The sequence below is a fragment of the Miniopterus natalensis genome, chromosome X (assembly GCF_054644295.1).
Source record: "Miniopterus natalensis isolate mMinNat1 chromosome X, mMinNat1.hap1, whole genome shotgun sequence".
In the NCBI taxonomy this organism is placed as follows: Eukaryota; Metazoa; Chordata; class Mammalia; order Chiroptera; family Miniopteridae; genus Miniopterus; species Miniopterus natalensis.
The window spans coordinates 13,276,990-13,298,581 of record NC_142103.1 but is presented as its reverse complement, the minus strand read 5'-3'; the positions used below and the strand labels follow the sequence as shown (position 1 = coordinate 13,298,581).

The following is a 21,592-nucleotide window of genomic DNA, read 5'->3' as shown; positions in this document are numbered from 1 at the left end:
AGAAAGCAAATATAATGTGCCTGAGAGAAGAGGGTGAAAGAAGTGGGTGCTGAGAGAGAGATTCTGCTCACCGGGTCCTTTACCTTAAGGGGTTTTATCTGTTTTCTAATGGCAGGAATTTTAGGCAAGGTCTCAGTGGAGGATCTCAATAGAATATTCATCAGCTTTCTAAGTGTGTGATTTCAGGGTCTTGGTCTCTACTGATCGGGTCGGGGTTGGGGTGGAGGGTCATTAGCCATTGTAGCTGTTCCTGATGTCAGCCCTGGCCTCACTTCTGGTTTTGCTGCTTTTCTGGGCCTGGAGCTGAAACACAACTGAGGCCTAGATGTTACCTCCAGTTTGGCCAAAACTCTGACTCTGTGGTCAACGGACCTGAGGCTATGTTCCTAAGATTATGTGATGCTGATCAGAAAGTCACTGTCTGAGGGCTTAATGCTTAAGGGAGTGGTCATCCAAGGGCTTCTATGGGAGTCGTATGAGGCTATTCTCAGGCCACCTCGTTCGTGCTCTAAGGGGGTCTAAACCACATGACTAGTGAGACATGCTAGGGGAGGAAAGGTCACCCTACGGTAATACATATAGAAAACTTCTCTGTGAAATTAAACTTTTCATGCATACTTCATTCTAATTCCACCGATGTGTCTACATAAGTAAGTATAATAGTTGTTTTCTCTAGTTTTGCCCATTGCTGGCACCTGGGACTTTTTGCTCTGGTGACATTCCCTACCCGGCCTATGGTTCCTGCTCTGCTCATGGCTGTCTAACTGCCTCCTCTATCAATATTATGTGATGAACTCAGCAATCAGTTTAAGTTTGGTATTTATTTTACGTTGATTAAATCAGGGGTAAAGATTTCTGAGCCTCACTGCTCTCCAACTTGAAAAGAAATCAATAAATCCTAGTTAATCGGCAGGCAACAGCCTAACCAGATTAAGTGTGTGAACTCTGGGCTGCTACGGCAGCTCAGTAAGCTTAATCCACAAGTGAACAATACAATAGAAACCTGGCTATTCCGTATTTCTTTGCATGATGCTAAACCTATCATTTGGGTGAAAATAAAACAAATATCTATAAGAAGAGTTAATGCATATCTCTAAGCTTCTTTCCTGGGGCTATAATTGCCTAGATATTAATCTTCTCATGAAAATGTCCTCCTTTAAATCTAATTGTTTATATATCAATAGACACTTGAAGCACAGAAATGTGCAATAATGTAATTTTAAACTAATCCAATAGAAATAAAAACAAGTGATGGTTTATAATAAAGATTATATCTAATCCTCAATAGTTTAACCAGGCATCCCTTCACTCTGAATTTTAGATTCGTCATCTGCAAAATGGGAACAAGATAATCGCATCCCTGTGTCGAAAAGATAAATGAGAATAAATAAGATGTTACACTGCTACAGCTGTTAACAATAAAGGCATTTCAGCCTGGCTGGTGTGGCTTAACGGTTGAGCATCGACCTAGGATCCAGGAGATTGAGGTTCGGTTCCCGGTCAGGGCACAGGCCCGGGTTGCGGGTTCGATCCCCAGTCGGGGGCGTGCAGGAGGCAGCCGATCCATGACTCTCTCATCATTGATGTTTCTCTCTCTCTCTCCTTCTCCCTTCCTCTCTGAAATCAATAAAAATATATTTAAAAAAAAAGGCATTTTAGATTTGTATGGAGCCTGCCATCTTTAAAGGCAGCAGTCTTCTGCTTACCTACAAAAGAACCAAGCAGCAGGTCAACTTAGGGGGGAAAGTGATATTTAATAGAATTTTTTAAAAGGTGAGGGGGGCAAAGTTTTGCCACCTGAAAATATGCCTTTAGGGATACTGATTTTAAGTTGGCTTTTAAGAAACAAAAGACTCTGGGAAAAGCTTTCACCTTCCCTACTTCCTGCCTAAAAGAATTCAGATAGAAAAACCTGTTTCAGGAAGAGAACCTTAGCATATTCACCTTAGCAAATACAGTAAACCCTCAATTTTGTGGGCCTCGATTTGACAGATTTCAGGTTTAATGAACAAAATTTCCGGTCCCTATGTCATAATGTGAAAATTAACACTGTTAATTTTAAAATGCTTTTAACCAAGATTTGCTTATAATTCAATTAACAGGTTATTTTTTGTTATTAATTCACTGTTATTTTTAAGAAATTTTAGCAAATAGGCCATATGTTGGAAAAAAACACTGAAGTAATTTCTCCGACATAAATATTACATATCGGCAACTATATATATTTCAATCCAAGAGTCACTGCTCATAAACAATGTGAATGCACGCATCTACTAAACCTATTCAGTATAAATTTAAAATTACTGTAATACATATAGAAAGCTTTTCTGTGAAATTAAGCTTTTTATATATACTTCATTTTAATTACACAAACGTGTCTCTATAAGTAAAAACAGGTAAACTAATTTGTCAATTTTTTAACATACACATTGGGAAAACCTATTTTATTACGTAACAGACTTTCGGCTTTAACGGACATCTCCTTGCCCAAATTAGTGCATCATCTCGAGGTTTTACTGTATGAAATAAGAGTGGCAGACAGAGAGGATCCAAGCAAAGCCTGTGCGCTAGACTCTCCTCAGTGTCCCATTGCTCCTGGGTGGCCCTGCAGGGCTTTGATTACCCCCTGTTTGTTCTTTCTCACCAACCTGGGAACTGCCTTTTCCCTCTAAACCCCCAGGCCCCTGCTCCCCTTTTCTCCTTTGCCCAGAAAGGCGCATAACCCTAAACTGCCTAATGCGCTTCTGGTCTCATAGCTTACGGCACCCTGAATGCACATCTGCAATAAATCTTAGACATTTTCTCCGAGTCATCTGTCTCATGTTAATCTAGTTTTTAGTCCAATTAGAAGAACTCAGAAGGTGGGAGGAAAGTTACTTTTTTCAGCTCCCACAGAGGCAAACTATTTCTTAGCTTTTATTCGGACCACTGGTTTCCAACCTGAAGCTTTCTATCTCAACAACAGAATGGAAAACCTTGCTTGCTAACACACACTAAAATAACTATATAACTATTATTTAACCTCTGTTGAAGTTACTCATTGAGAAACACTGATTTAGCAATAAATAAAAATGAAAATTTAGCTTTTCAGCCAGAACTGCCATCTCCCAGTAATTCGCTCAAATGAGCAACACAAATGAAAGAGAGGCACCCACTGTATGTTCTCTAGATCTTTTAGAAAACATGGAGTTGTCCCTTTGGCCACATACATGTGCATCTACAAGAAAGGTGACATCAAGGGAATGGGTACTGTTCAAAAAGGAATGCCCCACAAATGTTCCCATGGCAAAACTGGAAGAGTCTACAATGTCCCCCAGCATGCGGTGGGCACTGTTGTGAACAAACAAGTTAAGGGCAAGATTCTTGCCAAGAGAATTAATGTGTGTATTGAGCATATTACGCGCTTTAAGAGCCGAGATAGCTTAATGAAATGTGTGAAAGAAAATGAACAGAAAAAGAAGGAAGCCAAAGAGAAAGGTGCCTGGGTTCAACTGAAGCATCAGCCTGCTCCACCCAGGGAAGCACACTTTGTGAGAACCCATGGAAAGGAGCCTGAGCTGCTGGAACCCATTCCCTATGAATTCATGGCATGACAAGTGTAAAAAGTAAAAGACCTCTGTACTGTTTTTAAAAAAAAGGAAAAGAAAAATTTAAATGGGCAGCTTGATTCAATGCTTGACGTTTCACTGATTGGTTTTGGCATCTCACGGACCACCGATTCTCAGTTGGGGACCTTGCTCTCTAGGGGTGGATTTCAAAATCTCTAGAGCCACGTCCTATGGAGTGTAACTTTAAAAAGGCATGCTCACTATCATAATATATTTCATATTGATAAGATGGAAAAGATAAAATCTTTTCGTGAAAGCATCTATAGAAAAGAACACTCTCGATGGAGTTCAGGGACATAAGTTTTTATGTTTCTTAAAAGGAAATGTGTGCTGGGATAGGTTAAACTAGAGCTTTGGGTGTTTAGCGGCAGCCCCCCAAATGCTCTGGGGAAAGGTTTCCCTTAGGCCTGAGTAACTGATCCGTGAGCAGGCCACGCAAACTGCCAGCATTAGCATGTGGCCCACAGTTAGCGCGCAGGGGATCCACCAGCACAGCAAGAGATGGTGAGCAAAGCGGTCGCCGCGACTGTTCGAGCCACGCAGCGAAGAGCAGCCCGGCCGGGGTGGCTCAGCGGTTGAGCGTCGACCTAGGATCCAGGCGATCGGGGTTCGATTCCCGGTCAGGGCACAGGCCCGGGTTGCGGGCTCCATCCCAAGTCAGGGGCGTGCAGGAGGCAGCCAATCCATGACTCTCATCATGGATGTTTCTCTCTCTCTCTCCTTCTCCTTTCCTCTCTCTCTGAAATCAATAAAGATATATTAAAAAAAAAAAAAAAAAAAGCAAATCAAGAGAGCCCTGGGTGTCCTGTCTGAAAGATAACCTAGGATCCCCAGAGTGAGCAAGTCATTCTCATCTGGGTCACACTTTTGCTAAACACAAATATTAATTTCCTACCTGACGTTAACGTTTAACTGGGCAGCTTATGTTTCATCTGGCAACGCTTAGTGAAAGCTTCCCTCCAGCACATCGATAAGATAACACTTCCCCAAGAATTATGCAATATATCAGAGGAGCACATATGTAATATATCAGAGCCAGCAATTCCACGTGATCATTTATTCAGAAAAATGTTCCTGCTCCCAGTGTGGCCCAATAGCCCCTTAATGAGAAAACGCTGTGCTAGCACCTTGGCCAGAGTGGCTTCGCTGGTTGGGGGTGTCCCCCCCACACACATCAAAAAGTGGCGCAGGTTCAATTGCCCGTGAGGGCACATACCCAGGTTGCAGGTTCGATCCCTGGGAGGCAACTGATTGATCGATGTTTCCCAGCCCCCTTCCTCTCTCCCCCACCCCCTAAAAAAGCTGCATTAGCTGCCACTGCTCAGGTTCAACCTCTGGTAGGAACAGCAAATAAAAACTGACCCCTTTATGGAGAAAATGTTACTAACTTTTGAGGGGAAGCAGAGTTTCCCACCTCAAAGTATGGTATATCAATTATTTTAAGGTGATTATTTTTAAGAAATGAAGGACTCAGAAAGAGCCTTTGACCTACCACTCCCCTTACCTGCCTAAAGGAAATGAGAGAGGAAATCATGAAGGGAGCTATCACCTTCGCATAATATGAACTAAGAATGGCGACAGGGGAAGCCTGCAAAGTCTGTTAGACTCCCCATTGTTTCTGGGTGGACCTGCAAGAATTTGATTGTCAAATTTTTGTTCTTTCTCACCTACCTAAGAATTGCCTCCTTTCCTTTTAAAGTCCCAGAGCCATGCCTCCCATTCCTTAGCAAAAATGCTCTATAAATCTCAACTGCCTAATATGTCATGATCTTATGACACCCCACATGGTCATTTTCTTTTGTTAATTTGTCTCATGTTAATTTTACTAGTCCAGCCACAAGAACTTGGAAGGGAAGAAAGGAAATTATTTTTATCTGCCCCACACCTTTGAAGCTGGATATATATGCTTTGATATAGTATCTATACTTTCCTCATTTTGAGAGTTCAGCCTTCTATTGGGGCATAGCTTAAAGAGCCATCCATCTACTCAACCCAAGTCACTGGAAGTTAGGATCGTGGAAACAAGGTAAATACCTTAGAGGAAACATGGTACCGCACAGGAAAGGGCAGTGAGCAGACTGGCATTCAAGGGACCAGAGCTCTCTTTCCTTTTCTGCCATGAACTTACTATGTGACCATGTAAAAGTCATTGCACCTCTTTGGGCATCAGGATCCAAAAGGGTAAAATTAAGTTTGACTGGTGATTGACTCATCAATTGTTTACTGAGCACCTTTTATACACTAGAGCCAGAGCTAAGGAGTTGAGCCACTCCTATCAAGGGGCTCACGGGCCACTACGCTTCTGTATTTGAATTCTACCATCTGCATTTTGAAATGATGTTTCGGGTCTTATTTAGAGAGAAAAAAGTCTCTAAAATTCACCATGTTATCTACCCAAACTTCCCCAAAGTCTTTGTAAAAGTCTGAGTAATTTAAAAATTAAAAGCATACTGTTTTCAGTGGTAAATTTCATGACTCCTTCCTCAAAGTTAATATGAACCCATCAAAAATAAACTAAGTTACAAACCTTAAAGATGATGAAACTGGGGTCTTTAAGTTTACAACCTATTCTTTAGGGTGTGTCACCAAAGGAACTGTAGAGTGTAGATAACCTTTTGAATATCGGTGGAGTAAGAATTCCTTGAGTTATAGGTCACATGTAAAGCAGCTTAAAGGACATATTGACAAACACGTCCCTACAGACTAATATGAGTGAACAGGTCTTCGCCTGTCAGTTCAGCTTGGCTGAAAACATACAATTAACAGACTGAACAAGCAATATAGATGTTTCCCATCAACCTTTGACAAATGAAAGGTAAGCAGAGCTGCGCGCCTCTCATAAATTGCTGACTTTGTTAGGCTCAGGGTGGTGTTACACTGAAAATGCTTTACAGCTGTGAATGGAAAATGAAAATCCTGTCAACCGGGGCCAAATGCACTCTGCACATAAGACAACGTGCCCTACTTGACTACGGACCCCAGGCCGATGAATATGTCACCAGCCCAGGCCTGCGCAGGCGGCCGTTAGCCTGAGTGCCAGGGCAGCTCAGAAACAGAATCGGAGCGAAAAAGACACGAGGCGAACCTCTCCCGAATCGCACATCTACACTCGGATGAATTTTATGTTCAAAGAACAATCCTCCTTTTCAAAAATCAACCAATAACAAGGTTCGTATTTACACACATGGGTAATCGTGTGTGACAGCGCGTAAAATCAATCATAACCTCTTCGGATCCTAAACCTTGGTGACATTTCGGATGGCAAACTTCACGTTGATCACTGAAGCAGCACATAGGAGCGATCCTACTTAATCAGACAGAAATACGGAGTCTGCTGTTGATACTAATTAGTATTCAGGCTCTTATAATTCCAGGGATAGCTCAAGGTGGAACGGCGTAATAAAGTGAGCAATTTGGAAATCTGCAACACGAAGTGTGGCTTCAAGGCCCTAACTCCACAACTACTAGACTGTTCTATGAGGGGCCTTGAGCGATCTGCTTGAGCTCCCTGAGCCACAAGTCTTCGTTGCCATGAAATGGGGATATATCAGTACCCACACCACGTGAGGTTCAAATGCAATGATATGGGTGAAAGCATCTCTTCACTTCTGAGTGCTCTAAAATGTTAATTATAACAACGATTATGATAGTAGTAAATCCATGTCATAATTGTCCCTCACAGGCGTTTCCGAGTATTGACTGGGAAACACTGTTTGGGTTTTGATGTTGAGCAAAACCAAATAATCTCTGGAATAAAATCTGCCTCCATACTAAGGTTAATTTCACAGATTTGGGTATATCTTCTCCAACAACCGCCCATGAGCAACTCCTTCTCACCATTCAGGTCGCAGCTCAAAAGCCACCTCCTCAGGGAGGTCCTCTTTGAACACAGTAGCTAGAGTTGTGCCTCTTATTTCAGTCTCTATAGAACTGTTTTATTACATGGAACGTGTGGCTACCTGAAATTATTTCTTAATGCAATTGTCATCTATCTCCCCCTATAAGAATTTGAGCTCCAAGGAGACAGAATTTATTGGTCGTGTCTCTGTGTTTACCTCTGCATTCCCAGTGGTTACACAAGAACTTGGCACATAAAAGAATTTCATAAATATTTACTAAATAAACAAGAGAATGGATTTGCTAACTCCACAAAGCAATAGAATTGATTTTTTTTTTTTTTTTTTTTTGGATCAAGAAAGGAGGCTTCTGGCCTGTCATTTACTAGGTTCAAATTTTTCCAAACTTGTTCCCTAGAGGTTTTTTTCCTAAACGCAATGCCCAGGTTTGTTGTTTCCTAGTCAAATGCTTCAAAATTCTAGTTAATTCTCCAGGTGAGTAATTAGGATAAAACTTAATTCTTCTGATGAATTCTAAAGAATTGATTATTTCTCCAGAGGCCATTGGCCTGCATTTAAATCACCATTTCACTTTGGACTCTGAATGATCCAATTTATAAATCCCCACGAATCAAATTAACTAGATAACTGCCAAAATGTAATCCCACTCAGAGAGTGAAATACCTGGTTTTATTGTCTACATTAGTTAAATGAACTCTATTAGTTAAACTTCACTTCCATTTGTGCTGTTTTAAGATAGCCTGTGTTGTAAGCTTTTAGCCCTAAAAAATAGATGTAATCCTAAAATTGGCTCAATTTTCCTTAGATTATTCAAAATGTGAAATGTCCTTCTTTCTCCCCTTCTGCCATCAAATTAACACTCTACACACTTACCCCACAGGAACAGAAACATCTCACCAAGGCTTTATACTACCATTGTACAAAAGTGCCAACATTTTCTATATGATTCATTGTTAATAAAATAAAATGTAACTCTGACTTAAAGTGGTTAATGTTATATCAATTTTAAGGTAATTAAAGTTTTGCCTTAGAAAACTAGTTATGGTCTTGTAAAATTTCTTCAGCTATTTGTAAGGCTGTCTATTAAAAACCCCCTCCCAGGGGATTATACACATGAATTAAAGACAAATCATTCTTTTGCCTGGGTTTCTTACCAGGTTTTAGGTACAACTCCTATATCATTTATCTTTTTTTTCCAGTGAAGACTTTTACATTTTCATTTTTGTTCCCATTCTTTAAACATCTGGTTACAGCTATACCTGCAGTTTCCTATGAATGTGGACAATTACGGCAGGAATTATTGTTCTATTCTTGTGCATTAGCACCTGTTACCATTATAAGGCCTGCAAGCAAATAGCTCAGAAATAATAGCTACAGATTTAGAAATGAAAGCCACAACGCTTCTGTGCTTATATAGCACCGTTTCCCCCCTAGTAGGTTTCTTTATGAAAATCATTTCATCAGTCCTTTAAGTAAAGGGTTGGCAAATTTTCTGGAAGAAGCCAGATAGTAAAATTTTACACCTTGCAGGTCAGACAGAATCTGTTGTAACTGCACAGCTCTTCCCTTAGATGGCAAAAGGCAAGATCTAAGTAAATGGACACGGCTGTTTTCAATAAAGCTTGGTCTCTGGGCACAGAAATTGGAATTTCATATCATTTTCACATGTCACAAAATACTATCCTTCCTTTGGCTTTTTGTTTCAACCGTTCGGAACAGTAAAAATCATTCTTAGCTCATGAGCCGTACATAAGCAGGAGGCAGGCTGCATTTGGCTGTGGGTCACACTTTGCCAACCCCTGATCTAAGCTGTCCCATGACACTGTCCGTGGCACAAGTCCCTTTTTCCCTTTTTCCTCCCATGATGAGAGATACAGCATTAAAAAGTTCAGGAAGTTGTAGCCAGTTCAGAAGGGTTTAAGGCCATTCATTCAGTCAGCAGATTAGTTCCTGAGTGTCTATTTGGCTAGAAATGAATGCTGGTCAATCCTTGTGTTAACATGTCCTCCCAAAATTCCAATATTAATTATGTGCCTCATGCCTGCTGGTCCAATCATTTTCTCCACTCAGTGGCTACAAGACCCATAGCGATTTTTCAAAGAAACTAAAACTATAGGAGAAATAAAGCCCGATCCTTACACATTTCGATCCTATTCATACTGACCTGACCTGGCGCCCGTGTGCAAAGTGAGAAACAAAAACCAAACCAAAAACCCCAGAAACAACGAAAAACAAGCAGAAGTGGTGTTCGGGGTTCAGTAAAATTAGGCTGCAAACAACATGGAAACTTCCAGGTTAAATGTATAATACATATAATGTAGTTTTAGGTTAATTCCTCAGAGAATTGGGTGGCATTATGATATGGGGGCCAAGTAGCAAAATTATTACTCTAAATAGTTGTTTGGTCCTTGGTTTTAGAAACTTCAATAATAGCCCAGTGCTCTAAAAGCTCCAGCCTCAAACATGATACATAATGGGCCTTTTAAAAAGCATTTCATGACTACAACATTACTTTTAAAATATCATATTTAGCACCTCAAACATCAAGGGGGCTAGTTAATTTAGAGCAAGGCAGTTCCTACTAAAACAGACCACTTATCCCTCCGAGGTGTGAGTTAAAGTACAACTGATTATATATTTAAGAAACTTAGGTCTACGTTAAATGTGTGTATATTCTCTATGGATCCCCAAGAAATACAATTTTTTTTTCTTTTTTTTGTCATTTCAAATGAGTTGGTTTTGGTTTTTTGTTGTTGTTGGGGTTTTGGGGGGGTGGGTTGGTTTTTATTTTTTTATTTTTGTTTAAAATATTACAGATGTCCCCTTTTCTCCCCAGTGACCCATTCCACCCCATACCATGCCCCTCCCCAGTCCCTCTCCCCACCATTGTTCGTGTCCTCGGGTTGTGCATAGATGCATATAAATTCTTTGGTTACTCTCTCCCCCTCCACCCACCCGCCCTCCTCCATCCCTCTGACATTCGTCAGTCTGACCCATGCTTCCATGTCATTGAATCTATTCTGTTCATCAGTTTATTACGTTCTTTAGATTCCACATATAAGTGAGATCATGTGATGTTTGTCTTTCCTAAGAATCCTGAAGCACTAAACAGAAAGAACTTATGCACCCCTATGTTCATAGCAGCGCAGCTTATAATAGCTAAGATCTGGAAATAGCCCGAGTGCCCATCAGTAGATGAGTGGATAAAAAGCTGTGGCACATTCACACCATGGAATACTACGCAGCTGCAGGGAAGAAGGATCTCGTGCCCTTTGGGACAGTATGGATGGACCTGGGGAATATTACGCTAAGTGAAATAAGCCAGGCAGAGAAAGAAAGGCAAATGAGTTGGTTTAATTCCAGGTGGTACAGGATTCTGTACAGAACAAAGACTGAAGAACACGGTTTGACAGGATTCGGAGCTGGGTTTCCCCTGACCTTACAGCTCAGGTTGAAATGGCAGAGTGAGCAGAACTGAAGAGATGAGACACTGCGTGATGATGATGATGATGGTGATGATGACAAAAAGTTATTCTTTTTAAAAAAAATATTTATCTTTATTGACTTCAGAGAGAGGAAGGGAGAGGGAGAAACAGATAGAAACATCAATTATGAGAGATTCATTGATCGAGCCCGCAACCCGGCATGTGCCCTGACCAGGAATTGAACCCCGATCACCTGGATCCTAGGTCAACGCTCAACCGCTGAGCCCGGCCGGGCAAAAAAAAGTTATTCTTAAATGTACAACAGGCTCCAAGACAACACTTCATTCTAGCGATAGGGGGCAAGAGATGCTATGATGGGGAATCCCATCATAGCAGGAACGGAATTAAGGCTTACCATGGCCCCAGGCACAAGGAACAGCTCACTTTTTGCCAGCTTCCTTCATTCCACCTGTGGCCAGGGGGCCCTTCCCTGAGGCTTCGCTTTTAGCCCCTCCAGTTTCTTCTGCTTCTCTCTTTTCTTTAAAAAACGTTTTTATTGATTTCAGAGAGAGGAAGGCAGAGAGAGAGAAACATCCATGATGAGAGAGTCATTGATCGGTTGCCTCCCGCACGCCCCCTGCTGGGGATCGAGCCTGCAACCCGGGCCTGTGCGCTGACCGGGAATTGAACCGCAACCTCCTGGTTCACAGGCAGACGCTCAACCGCTGAGCCACACTGGCCAGGCTGGGCGCCTTCTGCTTCTCTCTCTGCTTCTGCTTGAAAGCCTCGCTGGGGAGCAGCAGGGCAGGGTCACCCTAGGCAGGTCCCCAGGCCCTCTTCACCCACTCACACCTCCGCACCACCCTCACCCCGTCTGTCTCCTTGACCTGCCTCCCGGGCTGCTTTGGGGGCTTCTTCTTGCCCCCTTCACAGCCAGACATGGCACCTCAAGAAATACCATTTCATTTCATAACCCCTTTTCCTTCATCTTTCTTATGTTAGGTTATTATCCTTCTTAATGTAGATTTATTACAAATCATACATTCTGCATAGTGAATGTGTAGAAATAATATGCCTTAAAGGATTAAAGGAACAAAGTGGCCCACTGAGCTCTGGGACACATCAGCCCTGAAAGCCACAAGTTTCAAGCTGTGTCATCCAGCATCTGGTTAAGTTTCAGGCGTGGACATGCACCGACGGTACATTTAGAAGACTGGCCACAGTCTCCTGACTCTTCATCAATCAGACAGGTTCAGACTCCGGAGGAAACAATGCTCCAGAAGAGGAACTCTGGCTAATGACAGATGGTGACACGCGTACGGTTTTACTGAGGAGCTTACGGCTCATGTACAAGGACAGAAGATCCTAAAAAACATCCGGTGGCCAGGTCAGTGGTGTGAATAATGCGCCTGGAAGGTTTGGTATAAAGCATGTAGCTACCTCTCTCAGTCCTGGATGCATCCTTCAATGCCTCCTCCTTGAGCCAAGACCTCAACTCTTATTATCCACCCCAATATGCTCAGAATAATGCAGTTAGCGAGCTGTATTATTCTCATCTAACTGCCTTCAGTGTGCTTTACCAAATGCAGGGAGGATCTGCACATATTTAGCTGTTTCTGCAGCGGGGTGGTGAGCGTTCACTAAATCTCCCGATAAGCCGGCTGCAGGGTCCTGCCAGTTCCCTGCCAATTCTCTTTGGCCTCATGACACGCTGTTACTTGAGTGAGCTCTTTATCAACAGGCAGCGTTGCCTTCAGTTTTATACCGAAACATTGATGTTTTAAAGAGCGATATGGAGACTATTCAGCATAAAGCAGAATGATTTATTTGGGAATAATGATTTCTGAAGAGTCAAAAAAAAAACCAACAAGAAAAACCACCAGAGGACAATGTTCCTGTAAGTATAGTGCCACATGACTATAAAAAGGAATTTTCTAGATTGCATGAAGAAGGTACTCAGTTCAAATGAAAGGTTAATTGAGGCCGCAAGCACACAGAGTGCTGTTGGGGGGCTGCAAAGTGAGGGTGTTGTGTCAGTTCTTCAGTTTTTCCAGGAGTAAATGCTCTCAGCACTATGAACATGACTCATCCCTCTACTAAATACATAGGAATGGGAGGTAATCCATAGAGAGAGAAAAGCAAAATGCAAAAGCTGAATTGAAAGACAGGATCCACATCTCCCCAGATTAGGAACAGGAGAAGCTGACAAGCAGCGTGAAGCCCATGGCCCGCGGGGCCCGGGGTCCAGATGCACGGAGAGCTGCCCAAGGCCACGTGCTCAGAGCAGGCTCGGCGCAGGGACAAAGGCCCTGCGGTCGGGGCTCCTGGGCGGCACTACAGGCTTATAAGAGACTCCTGACCTGGGGAGAAAGGAGAACAGGGAAGGCCCAGGCTCCCCCTCCAGCAATGAGCTAGGCACCCACCGGCTCAGAGACAGGATTAGTAAGAGGCCGAGCACCCACCATGAGCACCAAAAAGTCAACACTAACATGATCATCCTAACCCGCCAGGCACATGACAACTTTAAAAGCACTGCTAAATACCTCTCGAACTAAAGATGACAGAACAGTAAGAAATTTTAAAAGTATATTCAGAACTCAGAGAACAAAAGTACACACTGCACATTAACATTTGCGGGGTACGCCTGAAGGTATATGATGAGGGAAGCAGAGAGCACCCTGTGCCTTTATTAACTAACGAGGAAGGTCGAGAAAGAAGTGATTCTAATATTCATTTCAAGAAGTTAAAGAAATAACCTCAGACTAAGTGAAAAAGTAAAAGGAAGGGAAAATAAAAAATAAGCAGAGAAATTATTGCAATAGGGAAAAAAGGCAGAGAAAGGAACTATAAAAGTAAAAACTGGTGAATTTTTTAAAATTATAAAATAAACAATCATTGGCATAACTGATAAAAAAAGAGAAAAGGGAAAAAACTAGGACTAAAAAGAGAAAGTAGAGCTACAATTAAAACTACAAGAACAAAAAAAATCACTATAAAAATCTTTATGCAAATAAATACTCCGAATAAAGAAGAAATAAACAATTAAAAATAAACAATAACCATTAAACAAATGTAATGTGTAGTCAAAAGTCTCTGACTTTAAGATACAACAGGTTCACACAATTTCAAATGCAAAATTTATCAGACTTTCAAGGAGTTAGATAACCTCTGTCTATATAAACTGTTTCACAGACTTTAAAAAGAGGGAAGGCTATTCAGTTCATTCACTGAGGCTTGTATAACCATGACACAAAAACCTTACAGGGGCAATTTGAGAAAGGAGACTTGCAGACCAATCTTACTCATGCAAAAATCCTTAAAAAAATATTGAACCAAATCCAGGAACGTGTAAACCGATAATAAATCATGGCCAAGCTGAGTTTATTCAAGGAATGAAAGGCTGGTTTAACATTAGAAAAATTAATGTCATTAACCAAATTAACAAACTAAAGAAGCAAAAACATATGTTATGTGAATAAATACAGAAATGGCAGTTAACAAAAATTAAGGTTTATGTTTAAAAGCCTTGTTATATACAGCAAATTCTGAACATAGCAGTAGTCTCTTGACTTCTTAAAGGGTATCTATTAAAAACCTGCAGTAAACATAATAATCAATGGTGTAATTTTAGAAGTGTTTCCACTAAAATCAGGACAAAAACACCTACTCTCACCACTTCTATTTAACATTTTAATGGACATCTTAAACAATGCAATAAAACGAAGAAAATAAATCAAGTATAAAAATGGAAAGGATGAGTCAAAACTGTTATTTCTAAAGAAACTGTCTACATAGAAAAATCCAAGAGTAAGTACAAACTATCAGAACAAGAAAGTTTAGCAAGGTTGCTAGAAACAAAATCAATATACCAGAATCAATAGCAAAACCCTCTACAAGTAATCACCAATTAGATAACTCAATAGAAAAAAAAAAGTAAGATTCAATTTATAGTATTAACAAAAGCCAAAAAGAACCTAAGAATAAATCTAGCAAAAGCTATGCAAAACTTTTATGGAGTAATCTACAGAAATTATTGAAGGGTATAAAAATTATAATGAATGGAGGGATAAAACAAGTTCAGCAATAGGAGGACTATAATCATAAAGGTATGAATTACACTAAAATTAATCTATAAATGTGACGCACTGTCAATCAAAGACACAAGAAACAAACTGAAAACAAGCCACACTTGGAGACGAAAACTGCAGAGATCATAACTACAAAGATTGGTATCCAGGATTCATTTTTTTAAAAAAAACTGCAACTAAACAAAAAGTAGAAAAATGAACAAATGATACCAACAGGCAATTCTCTTACAAGGAAATCTGAATGGACAGTACACATGTGAAAAAGCTCTTTCTCACAAGCAATCCACAGTATACAAACTATGTCAGTGAGGACTTGGAACATGCACACACAGACTGGCAAGAATGGAACAAGCACAAATATAGAGAATTAGGAATTTCATGCACTGGCGGTGGCAGGCCCATACCAGGCTTTTGGAGAGCAGTTTGGCAGTTCCTTGCGAAGTTGAGGATATTCATCCCCTTTGACTCAGAAATTCCACTTCTAGGTGTATATTCTGAAATGCTCCCTCACACAAACACACACGAAAGTACACATGAGAATGTTCCCTGCAGCACTATCTACAAAATTAAACCTGGGGAACAGCCTAAATGTGCACTCACGGGGTCTATTCATCTAATGGGCCAGCTATATAAATTAAGAGTATGACACAGAGCCTCACATACCAGCACAGTTAAATCACAGAAACAATGTTAAGAGACAAAAGGACACTGAAGAAGAATATGTATTTAAGGAAAACCTATTTGAATGCTGTAAGAAAATAATAATAAAGCATAAATGGGAATGATAAATAACAAACTCAGTACACTGGTTACATCAGAGAGTGAACGTTTGAGAGGAAGGGAAATGGGATGGGGTACATAAGTTTCAATTTTGTCTGTAATGTTTTACCACCTGAAAATAAATCTACAGAAAATCTAGTAACATAGATTCGAGCTGAGTACAAGAGTGATGGGTATGTGAGTATTTGCTATGTGAAATCCCTGTATATTTAACATATTTCATCATTAATAGACGAATCTCAGAGGGAAGACAGGGGTGGGTGGGGAGAGATTAACCAAAGAAGTTATACGCGTATATGCATAACCCATGGACACAGACAATAGTGTGGGGAAGGCCTGGGGAGGGGGGGGTGGAGGGGTCAATGGGGAAAAGAGGGGACATCTGCAATACTTTGAACAATAAAATGTAAAATAAGATATTTAGAGTAAAATAAAAACTCGTTCACCCAGACTTCCTGAAAATTTCTCTCCAGGTTACGAAGCAGTCCGGCACTGGAAACTCAGGATAAACTCATCCAGAATGAACAGTTTCGTACCCAGGCACTAGTAAAGGTTGGCATTCAGCAACTAATATGCTCACGTCACATGCAGTTGAAAATTTCCAAACATCAACTCCAAATATAAGAAATTCCATATAGTATAAAATGATTTCAATGACCGGCAAAGCTCATTTAAAGACATATTAATGCATCTTAATGCCACTCCTACCCCCCCGCACACAAAAAAACCTGTGAGGGTCAGAAGTGAAACCAAAGAAACCTACAAATCGTGGCCTGAGCGGATTTTAAAAATTTCTTATTAATTGCTGCTAAGGTAGAGATACCTTTTAATGACATTTGGCTTTAGAAGTCAAGTATCTTACACAGGAATTACCTAAAGCTTCCCATATAGAAGAGAATGGGGGGGAGAGCGGAGGGCAGGAGGGACCATGACCCTGGTGCCCGAGACACTGGAGTGGCCCACCCGGTATCTGGAACCCATTCCCAAGATTTATAAGAGCTTCTGCTCCAAGTACTTACAGCTAACGGTAGACACGATTTCCATGCACACATCCCCGGGTTCGACTGGGTCAAGAGGTAGCTGCTGGTAGGAGATGTGAATGGGGTTTACACTCTGGCTGGGTGCCAGCTGTGTATGTGTGGGGACACCTACAGGTGCCCAGGTGCTCTAAATTTGCACCTGGCCCTCTAGGTCACTAGGAAGGTGCATTTGTCAAGGTAGGAGGAGAGAATGCATTTATTTAAAAGTGTGTCGGTTTAGCCCAGCCGGGTGTGGCTCAGTGGTTGAGCCTCGACCTGGGATCCAGGTGATGGGGGTTCAATTCCAGGTCAGGGCACAGGCCCGGGTTGCGGGCTCCATCCCCAGTCGGGGGCGTGCAGGAGGCAGCCGATCAATGACTCTCTCATCATGGATGTTTCTCTCTCTCTCCTTTCCTCTCTCTGAAAGCAATAAAGATATATTTAAAAAAAAAATAGCTGTCACACGCATCTCACATGGTTGTGGTGAGAATCAATTGACTTAATGGATGTGAAAGAGCTTTGCAGCCTATGGGCATTAGATAAAGGCCATCACTCGTGCTTTCCTGGTATAGTCCCCCATTTTATACAAGCTGGTCATGAAATATTCTGAGGTTCTACCCTGCGAATACCTTGGGCACTGCTGATCTTGCACTGATGCACATTGAGTCATGACGACACTTGGCTCCAGGCTGGTCTTCAGGCTGCCCAACACTGAACGAATAGGTAGTTTTTTTACCCTTCTTTGGGAGAGCTTGCTGGCTCCAGTCCCTTGAAGTCTTACTTTCATCCTGATCTATGTCCTATTTGATTTTCCTTAAATTTATTCATAAGCCAGTTGTTCTTATTTATCCTTAGGCTAAATCTCATCAACAGATATTGATCACTCTTTCTTGGAACCAGTCTATATTATATCAAGTCTTTCCAATATCCAGAAGGAGATACCTCATCTCTTCTCAAGTCTTGCAGCATTTTAAAGTCAAAACATCCATACAAGTAGTAGGCACGCTTTTGCCCATTTTGCAGATGGAAAGCCTGGACCCAGAGTGGTATAACAACTTGTCTGAGAACACAAGGCAAAGCTTATTTGTCAAACCTGGGAATGGAATTTAGGTTGGTCTGATTACAAAGTCTATGTTATTTCTCCTATGCTTAAGATAACTTAATAAATCTCAAAGGTGTATATTTACACTGTTCTGCTCCTTTTAAAATTTGGAACTCAGACAGCCAGTGCTGCAAGAAGAACCAAGAATTCCTCCTGGAGGAAACACAGGCCGAAGTTTACCACAGACCTCTTTTAGAAAGCTAAGAGCTAAACAAGTGGTGCTGCATCTCCCTGTAGTGTGCCTACGTCCTAGGCGAAAGGGTCCTTGCAGTTGACACAAAGTACAACCCAGTTCGCTAGGGTAGGGCACAGATCAGAGTTTAGGACCAAGCAGGGGGACTTTGGCCAAGGTAAATATCTGGAATAAGATCGGAGATCATAATGTAGGCCAACTTACTGGCCCAACTGAAAGAGATTTACAAAACCACAATCAGCTACCGCCTCATATCTGTTAGAACAGCCATTATAAAAAAGACAAGGGATAACAATCGTTGAAGAAGATGCAGAGGAAAAGGAACCCTGGTACACTGCTGGTGGGACTGTAAACAGACAGAGTCACCAGGGAAAAGAGTATGGAGGTTCCTCAAAAAATTAAAAACAGAACTACCATATGATCCAGCAATTTGTGTTCTGGGTATTTATTCAAAGAAAATAGAAACGCTAATTCAAAGAGATATATGCACCAATAAGATCATTAGAGTATTATTTACAATAGCCAAGATATGTAAACAACTTAAGTGTCCATCAATAGATGAATGGATAAAGGTAACGTGAGATACACAGACACACACACACACACACACACACACACTGGAATACTACTCAGCCACAGGAAAGATGAAATCTTGCCATTTCTGACAACATGGGTGGACCTTGAGGGTATCGTGCTAAGCGAAATAAGTCAGATGTAAAAGGAAAAACAAAGTATAATTTCACTCATATGTGGAGTATTAAAGCAAACAAACAAACTAACAAAACAAAAACAAACTCACAGATACAGACAACAGACTGGTGGTTACCAGAGGGAAAGGGGGCTGGGGCAGGAGGGCAAAAATGGGTAAAGGGGGTCAAGGGTATAGTAACAATGGAAGCTACTGCGGTGAGCATGCGAAAGAGTATAAACAGAGAGAGTTATAATATTGTACACCTGAAACTTAACGTTATTAACCAATGTTACCTCAATTAAGAAAATAGATTTACTTGAGGAGGCGATCTGTGTCATTTGTATTGTATAAGTGATTGAAGTTGATAAGTGACTATAGCGTATCTGTTACTTTTTAACTAAAATGTATTTCAAGGTATTTAAAATATATTTTAGTGGCATATAATGTGGTTAATCAAATAATGTTCGAAAGAGCTCACAGGCAGTATGAGGCCCTTTTACCCTCTTCAAATCACAGGATCGCAATTGGCTCAACATTATCAAACTTAAATCCTGAAATATTCCAAGAAGGTTGGCCTTTGGGAACCCATAAAGCTAAAATAGACCCTTACTTATGGGAAAAATACATTTCTCATTCGTAACTACATTGTTATCTTTGCTCCATAAATGTATTTACTCTAACTGGTCTTTTGCTGGCTTATCGAAAACACTTTAGTTGAAAAAGATGTCAAAGGAAATTTAATTATCAAGGTAAAAAGCTCTGTTTTTCTCTAGTTTTGAGCCATAAGAATGACTACCTACATCATCTAGGATTTCATATTCTATACTTTCTTAGTCAATTGCTCATGAAAATGTCCAATCTTACCCTTTCTTTTCCCCAGGATGCTCTTTGAAACCATGTATGACAGATGCCAAAAGTTCACTTATCTCCACTTAATCAGTATAACAGTTGTTCTGTTTAATGTTATATGTTAGCACATATATTACACAGAGAGTAAAATCTTAGTGATGTGAGAAAATTGTGATTTTTTCCATAGGTCTAAATTTTAAAATATTTTAATTAATGCAATAGCGTCTAATTTACAAGCAATGATTCCCGATAACTGCTAAGTGTTGCAAGTGGTGGTCCCTTGGGATATTTAATGAGTAAATAAAACTAGCCTGAAACTGGTATATTGATTGCTTATATATAAATGTCTGCTCGAGTGAAAATATGTTTGGGAAATACATTCTTTTAAAAGTTTAAATAATCAGCCAAGGAATCTTATATTAGCGTATTAATTTGGATCTTTGTATAAATGAATATAAATTAATGCGTTGCTGGCATGTTACACTGCTATTTTAACTGCAGCACCCCTTTTCTGGTTACCTTAAGTGAGTAACAATTGATCTGAGAAATAAGGATACATTCCTCTTAACCTCCTTCCAACTGAAACTTTTAAATACTGACAAGTGAATAAAAGAACCTACAAGCAGAAACATGAGCTAACACAACCCCTGTTTCTGAAGCTCCTCTGTGAACACCATCCGTTCATATTTAAGAACCTTCCAACTTAGGGCTCACGGTTTCCTCTCACTCTCCCATTCCTCCTGGAGCGGAGCAGACTGATCACTGAGTTGGTCCTTACTTGCACCACCCAGAGCTTGAAGTTTAAAGGTTTTAAAACCATGACATAAGGTCTAGAAGATAAAACTAAGCTGATTTTTTTTTTCATCATAAAAGTAACAGAATATGTTCCATTGGTATCAGAAGGATGCGGAGAAATAAAATAAAGCATTAATGGGTTTTGGTATCAAAATAATATTTAGCCCGGCTGGGCATGGCTCAGAGATTGAGCATCGACCTAGGATCCAGGAGATTGCAGTTTGATTCCCGGTCAGGGCACAGGCCCGAGCTTCGGGCTCAATCCCCAGCGGGGGGCGTGCGGGAGGCAGCCGATCAATGACTCTCTCATCATGGATGTTTCTCTCTCTCTCCCCCTCTCCCTCTCCCTCTCCCTTCCTCTCTCTGAAATCAATAAAGATATATTTTTAAAAATTAAATAAAAAAATAATATTTCACCACCTAAGAGAGATGAAGAAACAATAAAAGAAAATGTGGGCAAGAAAACAACCAAAAAAAAGAAGAGGGATGACATGTTTTCCAATTAAATTAGGGCAATAACTTCCTAACAAGTCACCTGTCTCTAGCATGTGCCTTCAATCTTGTTATAACATTGTACAAAGGCCTTTGGGAACAAACTGCTGATTACAGACTCAGGTCCAGACTCTTCAGCTGGCCGGCTCCTACAAATCCAAACATTCCTTATAGTCTCCTCCAGAACAGTCTTCCAGCCCAAACAGCATGGTACTTCCAAAAATTGTCCTTATTTCACTGTGTGACTCTTACTTACAGGGGCTGCTGCTCTCCCTTTCAGTTTTGAAAGCCTACCTATCCTTTCAGGCACAGCCCAAGATAATAATTCATACAGCTTAACATGACATAGTCTCTCTCTTCCCAGAGCCCTAACGTACTAGTTTTCTGTTCTAAAGGTTCTTTTTTAAAAAATATATCTTTATTGACTTCAGAGAGAGGAAAGGAGAGGGAGGGAGAGAGAGAGAGAAACATCAATGATGAGAGTCATTGATCGGCTGCCTCCTGCACGCTCCCCGCTGGGGACCGAGCCCGCAACCCGGGCCTAGGTCGATGCTCAACCATTGAGCCACACCAGCCGGGCTGTTCTAAAGATTCTTGCATGCGATGTTATTCTCTGCTGAATTATTCTCCAATGGTTGTTTCATGAATTCATTCCTTCACAAAATATTAACAGAGCTCCTATCATGTGCAAGG

General features: G+C 40.9%; 1 protein-coding gene, 1 long non-coding RNA gene and 1 pseudogene across 2 annotated transcripts in view; 1 reads left to right on the top strand and 2 right to left on the bottom strand.

Annotated features, from left to right (window-relative positions):
• Window positions 1-21,592, bottom strand: part of LOC148090403 (uncharacterized) — a 213,476-nt gene that overhangs the window by 38,677 nt on the left and 153,207 nt on the right. The window lies entirely within an intron of this gene.
• On the top strand, window positions 3,126-3,593 carry LOC107524991 (large ribosomal subunit protein eL21 pseudogene; annotated as a pseudogene).
• Window positions 11,331-11,831, bottom strand: LOC148090404 (translation machinery-associated protein 7-like). The gene is made up of 3 exons (XM_087813297.1): window positions 11,751-11,831; window positions 11,627-11,675; window positions 11,331-11,401 (listed from the first exon to the last, which is right to left on the bottom strand). Exons 1-3 carry the CDS (start codon window positions 11,829-11,831, stop codon window positions 11,331-11,333), a joined length of 201 nt encoding a protein of 66 aa, XP_087669423.1.

What these genes read in the sequence shown, in the direction of transcription:
- LOC148090404 (XM_087813297.1), bottom strand. Translation starts at nt 11,831, where the DNA reads ATGTCTGGCTGTGAAGGGGGCAAGAAGAAGCCCCCAAAGCAGCCCGGG. An exon ending in AGACAGACGGGGTGAGGGTG is followed by an intron (nt 11,676 to 11,750) that starts GTGCGGAGGTGT and finishes CTCCCCAGCGAG; the next exon opens with GCTTTCAAGCAGAAGCAGAG. An exon ending in GAAGGCGCCCAGCCTGGCCA is followed by an intron (nt 11,402 to 11,626) that starts GTGTGGCTCAGC and finishes AAGAAACTGGAG; the next exon opens with GGGCTAAAAGCGAAGCCTCA.